General features: G+C 37.8%; 1 protein-coding gene across 4 annotated transcripts in view; it reads left to right on the plus strand.

Annotated features, from left to right (window-relative positions):
- EPB41L5 (erythrocyte membrane protein band 4.1 like 5) overlaps window positions 1-19,376 on the plus strand; it is a 167,924-nt gene that overhangs the window by 32,274 nt on the left and 116,274 nt on the right. For all 4 annotated transcript variants that reach the window (XM_027562576.1, XM_027562558.1, XM_027562547.1 and 1 more), the window contains one exon: window positions 609-713. In XM_027562576.1, coding sequence (XP_027418377.1) covers window positions 609-713 — 105 coding nt within the window. The remainder of the gene's footprint in view (window positions 1-608; window positions 714-19,376) is intronic.

Here is a 19,376-nt window from a genome sequence, read left to right on the forward strand (position 1 = left end):
CTGCTTTTTCCATGCAAGTTTCTTTATCACCTTGACTCCCTCCAGTTTGGTGACGTCTTGTTGATCTCAGTAGTTTACTGCTGTCTGCGTTCCCTCCCACTTTCCATTTCTGCTTTTGTTATTTCCCACTACATTCAAGTCCAGTTTAAGGCTGATCTTCATGTCTTCACTGACGATTCTAATTTCAGTGACTCTTCTCTTTGGCAAATACAGTTAGTTTCACATGGTTGGTGCTTAAGTGTTCTAAGTTTTCTTGTTTTCTCTTTCCAGCTACATTATAAAGCTCCTTTAAAATAGGGACCCTAAAAATTGAAAAGATAAAGCAAGAGTTTCTCCTTACGTTAAGTGTTAGGTGTAGAAAGTAATACTTATTGGTTGATAGGCAGTAGCACTGTCCAGGAAAGCAAATAATAGATCACAAACTCTTTTCTGGTCTTAAAGGGCTTACTGGAAAACCATAGTGTCTTCCCCATTACCTGCTACATGGTTATGCTTTTGGTGTTGCAGTTAATATTTCTTTTAAGAGCTCTTGTGTAATTAAAACTATCTTCAGTGCAGGCTTGTTGATCTTTTAAGCCACTCACTGATTTATTTTCTTGCCATTTCAGAAAAAAGCCAAAGGACAAGAGCTATTTGATCAGATTATGTACCACTTGGACCTTATTGAAAGCGACTATTTTGGACTGAGATTTATGGATTCGGCACAAGTAGCGGTGAGTATCTGGTTTTTGGAGGTTCTAAAATGGGGACAGAAATGGAAAATGTCAGATGATGTTCTCGGTGCTAGAAGGTTGCATATACTTAAATGTCTTCTTTTTTCCTGTAATTTTCTTGGAATAACCCGAAGTGCTTATTTATTATTTTTTTAAAAAAAGGTCTAACCCTAAGCCATATTCCCAGAGCATGATCTCTGCAAATGAGGCTTGGAAATCTCAACCACTGGATTGGTCTTGAGCAGACTAGAGTGAACGCTGTGTGAGGGCACGGGAGTTTCTTGGGCTCTTGGGTGAATGATAGAAGTTCCTTGTTTGCAATTAAGGTGAATATTGAACTAAAATATTCCTAATATCCCTTCCAGCTCTGTGATTCTCTGTCTATAAATAGATGCTCTTTGATGTGCATTTCAGGTGAGAGAACAGTGTATATAATAGGATAGGAAGTTGGGGGCTTTTCAAAGAATTTGTCCAGTATTTGAAAAAAAGTAGTGATTAAGATTGGAAGATGAATCAGTGGCCGCATCATCCACACTGAGCTGCAGAAGTGTTAATAATAAATTGGCAGTATTCTCTAATAACTGGGATTAGGGGTTTTTCAGTCAGGGAGGTTATATTTTGCTTTACAAAGTTTTACATAGGAATATTTTGTAGCATTGTTTGGAGTGGACAGAGATGAAAGTCAGAGTCAGTGCAAACATTTTGGGGATAAAAGTGATACTAGGGTCTAGAGTAGGGCATTTGCAGGGGTGGGGGGGCAGAAGAGGGATATCAGGACATTGAGCCTTGTTTTCTGGACATCTGTGATGGTGTTTCTGTGTTTAGTGACACAATAACTGCAGTGTTTAGAACCACAGGAGCAATATATATTCTATAAGAATCTCAAGTTCCTTTCAAGTGGGTCTGTGTGTGTGTGTATGTGTGTGAGGGTGATATGGTGTGATTGATAAATTAACTGGAATACCTCTATTAGATACTTCACAAAACCCACATTTCTTGGAGGTGAACTCCTAGACTGGCTTTATAGAGCATCTTCAGTAAATGTACAGCTATTAATAATGTCAGCTTCACTTGTTTTCTCTGATTTCCCCTGCAATTTAAAAAAAGCATGAGCATTTATTTACAGAGAATTGGTTAGGTAAATTTTGATACATCTTTACAATGGAATATCTGCAGCTCATTAAAAATGGTGATTTTTAAGTGTGCTAATTGACATGAATGATGTAAAAATTAAAAGGATTTATAAAATAACTTATAATAAAGCCCACTAGGCTTCTCTCTCTATAGAATTCTCCAGGTAAGAATACCAGAGTGGGTAGCCATTCCCTTCTCCAAGAGATCTTCCCAACCTAGGGACTGAACCTGGGTCTCCTAAATTGCAGGTGGATTCTACCACTTGAGCCACCAGGGAAACATATAAAATAACTGAATTTTTCTATTTTTAAGGAATCCTGGGTTTATGTTCACACATAAACATGAAAAAATTTGAAAAGCTATTTTCTCTAGTTTGAGTTCTGATCTCTGGATGGATGTTGTATAAGAGGCATTTCTCTTATTTCTTATTAATCTTATTTCTTTTCTATTAGACGAAATCCACTAAGGGTAGGAAATGAATCTTAGTTACCTCTGCTATCCAGTATGTATTAAGTAATAAACTAGACTGTTTATTGAATTTAATTCTAATCTGCTACTTAGTTTGATACAGGCTTGGTTGACTATTGAGTTTAATATCATTAAACTCTCATCTCCAGAGAGTTTAAGTCTTACATTCAGATGAAACAACAAATGATTTTGGAGATAGATAGTTTGTGCAGCTTCCTGTTTTTTTGAGGAGTCAATATTAGGTTTTAGGTACTTTCTTTCCGTTTCTTAACATATTTAAGTAATTATGAGAAGAAACAGACATGCAGCTGTTCCTGAATTGCATTATTTGTTCTTTTCTAATATCAGTACTTACTGAATTACTAGATCCTGTAGTTTTTCCTCTCATTTGATTCACATGGTTATAACAAATGTCTGGTAAAGCCAGCATTAGAACTTGTAATCCCTACTCTTTTTAGTTTTAGTTTATGCCTCCTAATGTGCAGAAATCTAGGCATTAAGATTAAATTTAAATAGCGTTACATTTTCCAGTCTCTACTCTTGTCAAAAACTCTGTAAATTAAACTGTAAGAACAATAATTGGGAAATGAAAGCTATTAAAAATCAACTCTAGACAACACTTCAAATACTCTTAAAGTGTTGACTCACTTGATTCCGTAACGGTCTTAGGACATAAGTAAACAGAGATAGATGATTGTCAGTTGTTTTTAGTGTGGCCAGATTTAACCCCAGAAGTAAACAAAATTTATACTTGACAAACAATTCAGTTTATCAGTGAAGATAGTGAACTTGGTAGATCATGTGGCTTTTTTGGTGAGGATCATCTGTGTAAACTAAGTTAACCTGTGGTTTCCATAACTATTTATCATACTTACTTTGTTGACATAACTATAAAATCTAAAGGGAATGAGGGTGAAAAAGAGCCAAGGAATTACATGCTACAGTTTAACCTTGGATATGTGGCATGTCCATATTTGTAAAATTTATGTGTTAAAATTTAGTTTATGGATCATTTTAGATCAGCCCAAGATATGTATGATTGTAATTATGCATTCATTAAGGAGATAGTCAAAGTAAATTGATGAGGTCATAGTTCACTTTTCTTCCTATGTAATCAGATGAGTTTGCTGTTTTTTAAGTTACTTACTTTTGGTTGCACTAACTCATTTTAGTTGAAACAGTAGTGCATTTACAGAAAAGTTGCAAGAATAATATGAGTAATTATTTTTCAGGAATCATTTGAGAGTTGCAAGTATGATGTCCCATTTCCCTTGAATTTCCTACAGAGAAGCATGTTCTCCTGCACAACTCAATATAGTCATCAAAATCAGGAAGTTATTGTGACATTACCACTATCTAATCTTCAGACCCCATTCAAATTATGCCTGAGAGTGTCATTTATAGCCAGAGGTTCACTGTTACCAGTTGCTCCCCATTCCTCCTCCCCACAGCTCCTGGCAAATGCTAATCTTTCTGTTTGTGTGAATTTGCCCATTTTGAGACTTTCATAGAAATGGAATCATGTAATTTGTGGCCTTTTGAGTCTGAAAATGCACTTGGCATAATGTTTTCAAGGTTTATTCATATTGTAGCATATATCAGTACTTGATTCTTAACAGCTGAATAATATTCCACTGAATGGATATACCACCTTTTTATTCGTTCACTGATACACATTTAGGTTTATTCATTTTTGGCTGTTATAAATAACGCTGCTGTGAACATTTGCACACAAGTTTTTGCACTCAACATAACTCTTAAATTCTTTTGGATATGCATCTAGGAGTGGAACTACTGGATTATAAGGTAACTTTATGTAGAAATTTTTGAAGAACTGCGAAATTGTTTTCAGTAGTGACTGTACCATTCTGCCTTCCTATCAGCAGTGTATAAGAGTTCCAATTTCTACATGTCCTCACCAACATGACATTCTCCCTTCTTTTTTTTAAAGATCCCCGCTCTCTCCCCCCCCCCCCCCAAACATGTATTTATTTGGCTGTTTTGGGTCTTATTTGTGTCCTGTGATGTTTGGACTCTGTACTTATGGCATGTGGGCTCCAGAGCTGCTCCATGACTTGTGAGATCCTAGTTCCTTGACCAGAGACTGGACCTGCATCCCCTGCATTGCAAGGCAGAATCTTAACCAGTGAACCACCAGTCAAGTCCCTCCCCTTCTTTGTGATTCTAATCATACCAGCTGGTATAGAGTGGTCTCATTGTAGTACTGATTTGCACTTCTCTGATAGAAAAGTTCTTCTCTGATAGCATCTGTTCATGTGCTTGTTGATCGTGTGTGTATCTTCTTTGGATAAATGTCTGTTCAGATTTTTTATCCACTTGAAATTCAGTTATTTCCTTCTTTTTGAGTTGTAAGAGTTAAACTATTACCTAGTCCATAGTCACCAACATTTATACATATTTTCTTCTTTATCCATTTGGAGTTAATTTTGGTATAAGCTCTAAAGTAGGGGGGGCGTCAAACTTCATTCCTTTACATGTGAATGCATGTGGATATCCAGTGATCCTAGAACCACTTGTTGATAAGATGGTTTTTTCCCCATTGAATGGTCTTGGCACACTTATTGAAAGTCAGTTGAGCATAGATATTTGGGTTTTTTCCTGGGTTCTGAGTTCTGTTACATTCATCTATATGTTGCTTCTTATACCAGCACCACATTGCCTTCATGTGGTGAAGTAAGTTTCAAACTTAATTACTTTGTAGTAAGTTTGAAAATTGGGAAATGTGAGTCCTTCAATTTCATTCTTCTGTTTTAAGATTGTTTTGGCTGTTCTGGGTCACTCATACCTCCCATATATATTTTGGATCAGCTTGTCTATTTCTGCAAAGAGGGCAGTTGGGAGTTTTGATGAGAATTGCACTGAATCTGTATATCTGTTTGGGAAGTATTGTCATCTTAACAACGTTAAGTCTCACACATGAATTATGTTTTTATATTTCTAAAGCAGTATTTTATAGTTTGTTTACACTTCTTTCATCTCCTTGGCTAAACTTACTCATAAACATTTTATTCCTTTGATGTTATTGTAATATGTAATTTTTTTAGTATCATTTTGGATTTAGTTTGGATTCTAGTATATAGAATTCATTTTTGTATATGTTTCTTATATCTTACAACCTTACTGAACTTGTTTATTAGTTTTTTTGTGTTTTATGTATAAGATCATGTTATCTACAAATAAAGGATAGTTTTAACTTCTTCCTTTTTAGTCTGAATGCCTTTTATTCCTTTTTCTTTTCACTTAATCTCTTTTTCTTACCTGAGTGCCCTGGCTTGAACATTTAGTAAAACATTGAATAGAAGTGTTAAGGGTGGTCATTGTTGTCTTATTCTTGATCTTATGGGAAGTGTTCAGTATTTCACCATCAAGTATGATGTTACCTGTGGGATTTTTCTAGATGCCCTTTATCATTTTATCATGAAATTGTGTTGGGTTTTGTTAAATGCTTTTTCTGCTGAGAGGATCATATGATAGATTTCCTGTATTCTGTTAATATGATATATTACTTTGACCATATTTGATGGTATGTTGAATCATTGTTGCATTTCTGGGATAAATCTCACTCGTGGTGTAAAATTCTTTATATATGTTGCTTGCTTTGATTTTGTTGAGGACTTTGATGTCCGTATTCATAAGGATATTGGTCTATAGTTTTTTTGTGTGTTTTTTTTCCCTTGTGATACCTTTGGTTTCAATAAGAGAAGTACTGGCATCAGAATGAGTTGGAAAGTCTTCTTTCTTCTATTTTTTTGAGGCTCTCCTGAAGGATTGGTATTAATTCTTACTTCAACACTCGGTAGAATTCACCAGTGAAGCCCTGGGCTTTTCTAGAGCTTTTTGATTAGCGACTCAGTCTCTTTACTTTTTACAGGTATATTCAGATTTTCTGTTTCTTCAGTTTTTAAACCAGGCAACTTTAGAGAGCCAAAGGTGGACTTAATGGATGAGAGGTTGGGATAATAGGAGTAAACCAGGATTATTCTGGCATACTAGGATTTCTTGTTAAATCACTAAGTCTTGTCCCACTCTTTGTGATCCCATGGACTGTAGCGTGCTGGGTTTCCCTGTCCTTCACTATCTCCCAGAGTTTGCTCAAACTCATGTCCATTGAGTCAGTGATGCCATTCAACCATCTCATCTACTGTTGTCCCCTTCTCCTCCTGCCCTCAGTCTTTCCCAGCATCAGGGTCTTTCCCAGTGAGTCGGCTCTTCACATCAGGTGGCCAAAGTATTGGAGCTTCAGCTTCAGCATCAATTCTTGCAGTGATTATTCTGGGTTGATTTCCTTTAGGATTGGCTGGTTTGATCTCCTTGCTGTCCAAGGGACTCTCAAGAATCTTCTCCAGCACCACAATTTGAAAGCATCAGTTCTTCAGCACTAAGCCTTCTTTAGGGTCCAACCTTCACATCCATACATGACTACTGGAAAAACCATAGCTTTGACTATATGGACCCTTGTCAGCAAAGTAATGTCTCTGCTTTTTAATACACCATCTAGGTTTGTCATAGCTTTCCTTTCAGGGAACAAGCATCTTTGAATTTTGTGGCTGCAGTCACTGTCTGCAGTGATTTTTGAGCCCAAGAAAAAATATGTCACTGTTTACACTTTTCCCCCATCTATTTGCCATGAAGTGATGGGACCAGATGTCATGATCTTCGTTTTTTGAATGTTGAGTTTTAAGCCAGCCTTTTCACTGTCCTCCTTACCTTCAAGAGGCTTGTTAGTTCCTCTTCACTTTTTGCCATTAGGGTGGTGTCATCTGTGTATCTGAAATTGTTGATATTTCTTCTGGCAATCTTGATTCCAGCTTGTGATTCATCCAGCCCAGCATTTCATGTGATGTATTCTGCATATAAACAAGGAAACAATATATATAGCCTCGACCTACTCCTTTCCCAATTTTGAGCCAGTCAGTTGTTCCATATAAGGATCTGTTGCATTTTGACCCCATACCAGTTTCTCAGGAGACAGGTAAGGCAGTCTGGTTGGTATTCCCATCTTTAAGAACTTTCCACAGTTTGTTGTGATGGAAGCACAAGCCAGAATCAAGATTGCCAGGAGAAATATCAATAACCTCAGATATGCAGATGACACCACCCTTATGGCAGAAAGTGAGGAGGAACTAAAGAGCCTCTTGATGAAAGTGAAAGAAGAGAGTGAAAAAGTTGGCTTAAAGCTCAACATTCAGAAAACTAAGATCATGGCATCCGGTCCCATCACTTCATGGCAAATAGATGGGGAAAGAGTGGAAACAGTGTCAGACTTTATCTTTTTGGGCTCCAAAATCACTGCAGATAGTGACTGCAGCCATGAAATTAAAAGACGCTTACTCCTTGGAAGGAAAGTTATGACCAACCTAGATAGCATATTGAAGAGCAGAGACGTTATTTTGCCAACAAAGGTCTGTCTAGTCAAGGCTATGGTTTTTCCAGTAGTCATTTATGGGTGTGAGAGTTGGACTATAAAGAAAGCTGAGCGCTGAAGAATTGATGCTTTTGAACTGTGGTGTTGGAGAAGACTCTTGAGAGTCCCTTGGACTGCAAGGAGATCCAGCCAGTCCATCCTAAAGATCAGTCCTGGGTGTTCATTGGAAGGACTGATGTTGAAGCTGAAACTCCAATACTTAGGGCACCTGATGGGAAGAGCTGACTCATTTGAAAAGACCCTGATGCTGGGAAAGATTGAGGGCAGGAGGAGAAGGAGACGACAGAGGATGAGATGGTTGGATGGCATCACTGACTCAATGGACATGGGTTTGGGTGGACTCCGGCAGTTGGTGATGGATAGGGAGGCCTGGCGTGCTTCGGTTCGAGGTGTCAACAAAGAGTCGGACACAACTGAGTGACTGAACTGAACATAATCAAAGGCATTAGCATAATCAATGAAGCAGAAGTAGATGTTTTTCTGAAATTCTTTTGCTTTCTCTGTGATCCAACAAATGTTCACAATTTGATCTCTGGTTCCTCTACCTTTTCTAAACCTGTCTTGTACACCTGCAAGTTCTTCGTTTATGTACTACTGAACTTAACTTGGAAGAGTTTTAAGCATAACCTTACCAGCATGCGAAATGAATGCCACTGTATTGTAGTTTGAACATTCATGGATCACATCCTTGTTGTGGCGAAAGAGCTTGTGTAACTCAATGAAGCTATGAGCCATTACATGCAGGGCCACCCAAAATGGACATGTCATAGAGGAGACTTCAGACAAAATGTAGTCCACTGGAAGAGGGAATAGCAAACCACTCCAGTTTTCTTGTCGTGAGAACCCCATGAACAGTATGAAAGGGTAAAAAGACATGACACTGGAAGATGAACTCCCCGAGGTCGGAACATTCCAGTATGCTCCTGGGGAAAAGCAGAGGGCAATTACTAATAGCTCCAGAAAGAATGAAGTGTCTGGGCCAACGAAGAAATGACACTCAGTTGTGGATGTATCTGGTGGTGAAAGTAAAGTCCAATGCTGTAAAGAACAATATTGCATACTAGGATATACGGTTACCCTTGTTTTAGTTGACTGCACAATACTGCCCCATCTTCTGTTTTCAAATGTAAACTTAATTTAGTATCCTTTTATACAGTGTAATGATGATCTTAAACCTTAAGTTATGGTGATGAAGTCTGTGGATGCTTTCCCTAGAAAAAGGCATGTACACATAACCTGATGTGCACATATATAGGTAATTCAGGTATTCCTGAAGCCCGCCTATGGACTCTTGTTTAGTAACTCTTTTTTAGTAAATAAATAACCTGTATTTTAAAGAAAAGCAGATGGTGGTATTCATTTCCATGATTTTTCTTCAAGTCTTTATGATAATAGTGTGTTTGAAAATTTATTATCTTTTTATACTGTTGGTGAAACCTTGTTACAAAATCTCATTGTGTGACTCTACAAGTTTATGGTAATTTAATATTTTTTGATGAACAATTTAGGGAAACTTTCTTCCATGAAAATGACAGGATGTGTAAAGAGTTGCCTTATGACAGCAGAACTGCCAATATTGATGGTTTTTAAAAATAATAATTTGGTAATTTTATTGTACAATAGAACTTTCCAATGTGTAAGTAATATATCTTAAGCCAGGCAAGAAAGTATTATTCTTTTGATACTAAGTGGTTTTAGGTCAGTACAGTCAGAATTTGCCAAATTTGAGAAAAATAACTGTAACAATTAATTGTTAATTAATTCAGTTAGTGGTAACAGTTTGCCAGAGAACATGTATGATTTATTTTGAAGGAATGATATTCAGTCTTGAAATGTCTACAGGAGTCAGAAGAACAAAAGAGAAAGAAGATGTCATGCATGTTAAAGAATGGGAGTTTTATTTACTTCTAACAAGTATAGATTTTCTCTTTTTTAGAATTGTGCTATATGCTTGATATGTTTTCTTTTTTTTTTTTTCATTTAAAAAATTTTAAAAACTTAACGTATTTTTTAATTGAGGGATAATTGCTTTACAGAATTTTTGTTGTTTTCTGTCAAACATTAACATAAATCAGCCACAGGTGTACCTCTTGAACCTCCCTCCCATCTCCCTCCCCATCCCACTCCTCTAGGTTGATACAGAGACCCTATTTGAGTTTCCCAAGACATCAAGCAAATTCCCATTGGCTATTTTACATATGATAATGTAAGTTTCCATGATACTCTCTCCATACATCTTACCCTCTCCTCCCTTCTCCGTGTGTCCATAAGTCAGTTCTCTATGTCTGTTTCTCCTTTGCTGCCTTGGAAATTAATTGATCAGTATCATCTTTCTAGATCCCATATATATGCATTAGTATATGATATTTATCTTTCTCTTCTGATTTACTTCACTCTGTATAATAGACTCTAGGTTCATTCACCTCATTCAGTTCAGTTTAGTTCAGTTGCTCAAGTCGTGTCCGACTCTTTGTGACCCCATGGACTGCAGCATGCCAGGCCTCCCTGTCCATCGCCAACTCCCGGAGCTTGCTCAAACTCATGTCCATCGAGTCAGTGATCCCATCCAACCATCTCATCTTCTGTTGTTCCCTTCTCCTCCCACCTTCAATCTTTCCCAGCATCAGGGTCTTTTCCAATGAGTCACTTCTTCCCATCAGGTGGCCAGAGGATTGGAGTTTCAGCTTCAACGTCAGTCCTTCCAGTGAATATTCAGGACTGATTTCCTTTTGAATGGACTGGTTGGATCTCCCTGCAGTCCAAGGGACTCTCAAGAGTCTTCTCCAACACCACAATTCAAAAGCATCGATACTTCAGTGCTCAACTGTCTTTATGGTCCAAGCTTCAGATCCATAAACAACTACTGGAAAAAACCATAGCTTTGACTAGACAGACCTTTGCTGGCAAAGTAATGTCTCTGCTTTTTAATATGCTGTCTAGGTTGGTCATAGCTTTTCTTTCAAGGAGCAAGTGTCTTTTAATTTCATGGCTGCAATTACCATCTGCAGTGATTTTGGAGCCCCCCAAAATAAAGTCTGTCACTGTTTCCATTGTTTCCCCATCTATTTGCCATGAAGTGATGGGACTGGGTGCCAGGATCTTAGTTTTTTGAATGTTGAGTTTTAAGCCAATTTTTTCACTCTCCTTTTTCTTTCATCGAGAGGCTCTTTGGTTCTTCTTCGCTTTCTTCCATAAGGGCAGTGTCATCTGTATATCTGCGGTTATTGGTATTTCTCCCAGCAATCTTGATTCCAGCTTGTGCTTCATCCAGCCCAACATTTTGCATGATATATTCTACATACAAGTTAAATAAGCAGGGTGACACTGTATAGCCTTGACATACTCCTTTTCCTACTTGGAACCAGTTTGCTGTTCCGTGTCCAGTTCTAACTGATCATGATGGTCTCATCAGCAACCTAGAGCCAGACATCCTGGAATGTGAAGTCAAGTGGGCCTTAGGAAGCCTCACTATGAACAAAGCTAGTGGAGGCGATGGAATTCCAGTTGAGCTATTTCAGATGCTAAAAGATAATGCTGTGAAAGTGCTGCACTCAGTATGCCAGCAATTTGGAAAACTCAGCAGTGGCCACAGGACTGGAAAAGGTCCGTTTTCATTCCAATCCCAAAGCAAGGCAATGCCAAAGAATGCTCAAACTACCGCGCAATTGCACTCATCTCACACGCTAGTAAAGTAATGCTCAAAATTCTCCAAGCCAGGGTTCAATAGTATGTGAATTGTGAACTTCCAGATGCTCAAGCTGGATTAAGAAAAGGCAGAGGAACCAGAGATCAAATTGCCAACATCTGCTGGATCGTCGAAAAAGCAAGAGAGTTCTAGAAAAACATCTACTTCTGTTTTACTGACTATGCTAAAGCCTTTGACTGTGTAGACCACAACAGATTCTGAAAAATTCTTGAAAGAGCTGGGAATACCAGACCACCTGACCTGCATTGTGAGAAATCTGTATGGAGGTCAAGAAGCAATAGTTAGAACTCGACATGGAACAACTGACTGATTCCATATAGGAAAAGGAATACATCAAGGTTGTATATTGCCCCCCTGCTTATTTAACTTATATGCAGAGTATATCATGTGAAATGCTGGGCTGGGTGAAGCACAAGCTGGAATCAAGATTGTAGGGAGAAATATCAATAGCCTCAGATATGCAGATGACACCACCTTTATGGCCAAGAGTGAAGAAGAACTAAAGAGCCTCTTGATGAAAGTAAAGAGGGGAGTAAAAAAGTTGACTTAAAACTCCACATTCAGAAAACGAAGATCATGGCGTCCAGTCCCATCACTTAATGGCAAATAGACGTGGAAACAATGATAGACTTAATCTTGGGGGGCTCCAAAATCACTGCAGATGGTGACTGAAGCCATGAAATTAAAAGATGCTTGCTCCTTGGACGAAAAGTTATGGCCAACCTAGACAGCATATTAAAAAGCAGAGACATTACTTTGCCAGCAAAGGTCTACCTAGTCAAAGCTATGATTTTTCCAGTAGTCATGTATGGATGTGATAGTTGGACTATAAAGAAAGCTGAGCACTGAAAAATTGATGCTTTTGAATTGTGGTGTTGGAGAAGACTCTTGAGAGTCCCTTGAAGTGCAGGGAGATCAAAGCAGTCTATCCTAAAGAAAATCAGTCTTGAATATTCATTGGAAAGACTCGTGCTGAAGCTGAAACTCCAATCCTTTGGCCACCTAATGGTTAGAACTGACTCCTTAGAAAAGACCCTGATGCTGGGAAAGATTGAAGGCGAGAAGAGAAGGGGACGACAGAGGATGAGATGGTTGGATGGCATCACCAACTCAACGGATGTGAGTTTGAGTAAATTCTGGGAGCTGGACAGGGAGGCCTGGCATGCTGCAGTCCATGGGACCACAAAGAGTCGAACATGACTGAGGGACTGAACTGAACTGTTGTTCCATGTCCAGTTGTTTCTTGACTTACATACAGATTTCTCAGGAGGCAGTTAAGGTGGGTCTGGTATTCCCATCTCTTGAAGAATTTTCCACAGTTTGTTGTGATCCACATAGTCAAAGGCTTTGGCATCGTCAGTAAAGCAGACGTAGATGTTTTTCTGAAACTTGCTTGCTTTTTCGATGATCCAACGGATGTTGGCAATTCTAATTCACCTCATAAGAACTGACTCAAATATGTTTTCCTTTTTATTGATATGTTTTCTTTTCCCATTTTTTGATAGATTCAGAGACAGAAAAACACCAACATGTTAATAAGTTGTAACTGACAAGTAGCCATCTGTTGATTTGTAGAGCAATTGTGGTGAAGTAGGGAACATATCACTTTTCCCTCAAAAAAGGAATTGAAGGGGCAGTTACCACCTATCTCTAGCCATTTGTTGCCAAATAACTTTGCTGGATCTTCAAGTATTAATATTTTAAGAGAAGTTAGAGATCCATATTTTTAGAGTAAATCTTTCATTTTTAAAAAGCACTGGTTAAATTTTATTTATTTTTTATCTTTTTATATATATATATATTTTTAAATTTTATTTTATTTTTAAACTTCACAATATTGTATTAGTTTTTCCAAATATCGAAATGAATCCACCACAGGTATACCTGTGTTCCCCATCCTGAACCCTCCTCCCTCCTCCCTCCCCATACCCTCCCTCTGGGTCGTCCCAGTGCACCAGCCCCAAGCATCCAGTATCGTGCATCGAACCTGGACTGGCGACTCGTTTCATACATGATATTATACATGTTTCAATGCCATTCTCCCAAATCTCCCCACCCTCTCCCTCTCCCACAGAGTCCATAAGACTGATCTATACATCAGTGTCTCTTTTGCTGTCTCGTACACAGGGTTATTGTTACCATCTTTCTAAATTCCATATATATGCGTTAGTATACTGTATTAGTGTTTTTCTTTCTGGCTTACTTCACTCTGTATAATAGGTTCCAGTTTCATCCATCTCATTAGAACTGATTCAAATGTGTTCTTTTTAATGGCTGAGTAATACTCCATTGTGTATATGTACCACAGCTTTCTGTGACTGATGAAAGAAATCAAAAGAGGGCTAAATAAATGGAGAGGTATACTGTGTGCATGGCTTAGAAGACTCGGCAAAGTAATCACTTCTTTCCTAGTTGATGTTCAAGTTTAATGCCATTTGTGTCAAAATTTCAGAAAATCCTTTGTAGATACTGACAAAATTATTTGAAAACTTCCTTGAAAAGGCACAGGATCTATAATACCTAAAAAACAATTTTGAAAAAGAAAAATAGTGGGAAGAATTCCTCTATTTAGTTTCAAGACGAATAACTGCTGTAAATAGGATTGTGTGGTATTGGTAGAACCACAGGCACATAGATCAATGAAACAAAATAGGGAGCTCTGCATGAGTATGGCCAGGCAACTGATTTTTAAGATACCCAGTGTAATTCAGTCAAAGGAGGGTAGTCTTAACAATTGTGCTGGAGCAATTGGATATCAAGCAAAAATATGAACCCTGACCTAAACCATATACCTGTATAGAAATTAACTCAAAAATAGTGTACATTAGTATAAGAAGTAAAACTATAAACTTAGAAATATATGAGAACATCTTTGAGACCTGGGGCTTGGAGAAGAGTTACTAGGCATGATACCAAAAACATGACCATTTTTAATCAATGAAATGGATTTTATCAAAATTAAAAGATTTTGCTTTTCCCCAAAGAGGATATATACAGATAGCAAATAAACACACAAAAGGATGTTCCTCATCCCTTGGCATCAGGGAAATGTAAAGAAGACTTTGGTGAGATGTCATTACTATACATCTGTGAGTACAGCTAAAATAAAAAATTATGATAACTCTAAATGCTTATGAAGATATGGAGAAACTGGATCTCTCAAACATTGGTTTTGGGAGTGGTATAGCCAGTATGAAAAATAGTCTGGCAACTTCTTAAAAAGATAAACTTACACTTACATATGACTCAGCAGTTTTATGTGTGGTCACTTATTTCAGAGAATTGAAGACTTATTTCTTCACAAAAACCTGTGCATGATTGTTCATGACAGCTTTATTAGTAATAGCAAAAAACTTGGAAAAGCCAGTGTCCTACAGTAAATTAATGATTAAAGAAACTGTGACACATTCATACCTTGGAATACTACTCAGCAATAGAAAACAAGAAATCTGTTGACACACACAATTTGGATGGATTTCAAGGGCATTATGTGGAGTAAAAACAGTCAATCTCCAGAGGTCACATATCGTATACTTCGTGTATGTAACAGTCTCAACAAAATTAGAGATCAGGTTAATGGTTGCTGAGGTTTAGGGATGTTGGAGGTACGAGTGGATGTGTCTGTAGAGTAGAAGTATGAGGGAGCTATTGGTGATAATGGAATATATCTTTATCTTGATTGTGGTATCAGGTCAGGAATTGTGATAAAGTGACATAGAACTGTATAGGCACATTGTGCAGTGCCTGATTTTAGTAACTGATTTACTGTAGTTATGTAAGGTGGAAGCATTGGGGGAGAAAGGGGAGATAGGAGGACCTCTTGTTATTATAATTGCAGCTGTGAACATTTCAGTAAAAGAATGTAAAAAATATAGTGTGAACCAAACAAAACATGTCTCAGCAAAGATTTAAGCCTCTGATCTGTATATATGTTTGTGACCTCTGGTTGATGAAGTTTTTCAAACTTCATATTTGGAGCTTAGAATTTTAACTGGCCCAATCAAGTTTTTAAAGAAGAATGAATTAGGTAGATTTTAGACATTTATGTTCAGGAAAGGGAAACATAGGTAGTATTTCTCCTAAAAACTTGGAAAAAAAGGAAGAACACGTCAGTAGTTATTTTTTGCCTTTTTCTTAAATCAGTTTAAGTATTGGTTTATTTATATATATATAACTTCACTTGGTCTCTGTGTAAAAATCCTAAGTAAAATAGCAGCATACTGTGTTTATTATTATGTATTATGTATATGTATTGTTATATTTAATATAACATTTTCCAATGTATTTATATTTAATATACATTATATATATTACTAATATGTATCATGTATTATTTATATTATTAAAAGTTTATACTATTGAATAAAATAAAATATACTATTAAAAGTATGAACAATACATAATGATCAGGTGGAGTGTATTTTCAGAAATGCAAAGATGATTCAGTATTAGTTGATATAATTCATCATGTGTATCATGTATCATGTACATCATATACATCATGTATATCATTGTATATCGTGGGATTGGTTCCTGTGTTTGCTATAAGACGTTGCTACTTTGTTGCTCGGTTGATGCTAGGTTCTGGCCATTGTACTTGCTCTCGGTGATAGACTGTAGTTTGTGTGATGTGTACCACTTCTGAACAGGCACCTGACACTTCATGTATACTCATCTGCCTCTACCATATAGTTAAGTGAAACTGCATTTAAAAAAGATGGACACTCAAATATCAACCGCAAAAGAAAGATAAGTAACTCAGTGAGTTGAAGTTTAAGGCATTTTAGTTTACACAACACTCAGTGCAAATGGAAATGGAGGTGTTTGATCCAAAGTTGAGAGCTGCAGAACACTTGACTGGGGAGACATTAGGGAGGGGAGGTGTTCCACAAGTGCACCCTTGTTGGAGGCTGCGGCAGTGGATCCCTCCATGGTGGATCTCAGATCACTGAGCTAAGGGAAGAGGCAGTTCTTGTTCAGGGTTAGAATGCAACTCTTTCGAGCACTGCAGATGTCATGTGGTAAGCTCTGTCTGGCCTGCAGACGCTTGCTCATCTGAGATCAGGCAGATAATACTCTTCCCTCAAATTCTTATCAGATGGTTTTGGTGGCCTGTGAAGCCCCTTCTTCTTGTCACCTCATGGACTTTGACTTATGTGGAATTGACCTTCCTTCTCTTTGTGTTGTGGGGCTAGCCTAGCTTTGGAAGGTGTGCCCATCTCTAGGGATGGTGGTAGATGTTGGGCAGATACGTGTCCCACCTGTGAGAACAGACCCGGTGGTTGCTCGAGGGCTCTACTCTCTTTACAGTTTTGATGATTTAAATACAACAACTTTAGATTAATAGAGAAACAATAGACGCATTCCCACTAAAGACAATGTACCTACATGCTTAGTCCTGTCCAGCTCTTGCAACTCCATGGACTGTAGCCCAGCAGGCTCCTCTGTCCATGAGATTTCCAGGCAAGAATACTGGAGCGAATTGCCATTTCCTTCTCCAGGGGATCTTCCCAACCCAGGAATCAAACCTGTGTCTCCTTTGTTGCAAGTGGATTCTTTCCCCACTGAGCCATCGGGAAAGCCCCTATTAAAGACACACAGGTGACAAAGTGAAAGTGAAGTTGCTCAGTAGTGTCCAGCTCTTTGCGACCTCATGGTCTGTAGCCTACCAGGCTCTTCTGTCCATGGGGTTTTCCAGGCAAGAGTTCTGGAGTGGTTTGCCATTTCCTTCTCCAGGGATCTTCCCATCCCAGGGATTGAACCCAGGTCTCCTGCATTGTAGGCAGATGCTTTACTGTCTTAGCCACCAAGGAAGATCTTATTACCACTGCTATTAAATTATTTTAATAGAAGTAACAGCAAATGTAGTTGTAAACATTATAAACTTTGGAAAGGAGGAGGTGAAATGTCACTGTTGGCAGCTGATTGGATTGGATTGTTAGAACTTAATAAAATTCAATAAAGTAGTGGGGAGTAAAAAATACATAGAAATAACCTATATGTTAAGTATACATATATATTCTGTATTGTAAGAAACACACACACAGGCACATATATTTGCTAAACAAGGAGGAACTGTTTTTGTTAAAATAAGTATATTTCCAAAATAGATTATGTGCTCTTCTTTCCATAGAGTGAATGTATAATCTGCTTAAGTCATCTACATTTCCATTATAAATTTGACTTTTAAGAATCCTAAGAAGGCATACTAATAATACACAGAAAAGTATTGTGGAAAATATATTTTAATGGCTCCTCTGAGTCTTCATTTGGAATTTCTTATAATCCAGAATTAAAAAAAAATAATTTTATTTATTTTTGGCTGTGCTGGGTTTTCCTTGCTGTGTTGGCTTTTCTTAGTTGCTGTGAGCCAGGCTACTCTTATTTTGCAGGCTTCTCATTGCAGTGGCGCCTCTTGTTGAGCACAGGTTGTAGGGCATGCGGTCTTCAGTAGTTGCAGCACGAGGCCTCAACAGTTGGCGGTAACCAGGCTCTAGACTACATGTTCAGCAGTTGTGGCATACAGGCTTAGTTGCTGTGTGGCATGTGAGATCTTCCCAGATCAGGGATCAAACCTGTGTCTCTTGTAAAGGCAAGCGGATTCTTTATGACTGAGCTACCAGGAAGCCCAGCACAGACTTTTAACACCGAAAGAGTAATCACGCAGGTAGAATTTATGATGGAATCTAAAGCAAATTGATCTTCTGTTTTCGTGGCATTGATTTTTAACATTTGTTGATTGGTTAAAGTGTTAAAATTTGCTTTTAAACAATAATTTAATGTAGAGCATGAGCCAGGAGAAATATTTTTTGCAGAGGCAGTTGTTTGGAAAGATGGTTTACATTTCTCTACCGCCAGCTCTTTGCCCTTTGAGCAGCAGCAGTGGTGCATCTACTGCTAGCTGTGTAGGTGTCAGAAGTCAGGAGTCGTTCATTTGAAGAGCTGTAGGGCCTGGGGTGAGGGTGTATACATGGTAGTGTTTTGGAAGCTTCTTAGGCAACTCTCTGTTTGGTTTAGCTATGGCTGTTATGTTTGTAATTACATATTATTTATTTTCTAAGATACACAAGTAAATAATTGTTCTTTTGTTCCTAGCTCAATAGGATGGAAATAAATGTAGCTTCCCATAGTCTTTGAATTCTAAGTTTACCTACCACACTTTAGGAAATTAGGAGATTTATTTTGTTTTTAATGTACATGAGGAAGAAGAGCCATATTAGCTTCACTCTGTGCATCCAAAAGTCTATATCTGCATGTTCTCACCTTTATCTTCTGCTGTAGTTTAAACTCAACCCCTAAAGACCCTGATTCAAGGAAAATACTATCAGTGCCTGTCTCTGAGCTCTCAATTTTCCAGTCCCAGGGCTTGGAATGTGGAGGAGATGAAAGAAAACAGACTTGAAAATATGCAAACATGAACTCAGACCTTCCCCAGAGCATCATCAGGAACTCCCCCAGTTCCTGAATTTCACTTTAGAATGTGCTTGATGCTTTATCTGAGTTTTGGGTTGTGTTAAGGGAGTGCAGAGTGTAGAAGCTGTTAGATGCACATAGAAAGACTAAAATGCTTCCTTGGAAGAAAACTCTGATCCTTCGTCTCACCAGGAGAATTGTGTGTTTAATGTGCTTCTTAGACTTAGGGCACAAAGTAGAGACTACAGGTTTGCTTTTGAAACTAGCCATAAATGTTCTTAAACTGAAAAAATTTTGTTACAACCATTCAAGAAAGACTAGGTTGTTCTTAAAATAGTATTGGTCTAGCTTATGTTAATGTTTCCTTCTCGGTGTCCCTTAAAATTTATTCTGTCAAAATTTGTATTTAGCCTGTTGATTTTCAGTCCATTGTTAATGTCTTGACTCTTTACTAACACACAGGGTTTTTTTTTCCCTTTGAAGAAACTCTAGGGAA

The sequence above is a fragment of the Bos indicus x Bos taurus genome, chromosome 2 (assembly GCF_003369695.1).
Source record: "Bos indicus x Bos taurus breed Angus x Brahman F1 hybrid chromosome 2, Bos_hybrid_MaternalHap_v2.0, whole genome shotgun sequence".
Taxonomy (NCBI): domain Eukaryota; kingdom Metazoa; phylum Chordata; class Mammalia; order Artiodactyla; family Bovidae; genus Bos; species Bos indicus x Bos taurus.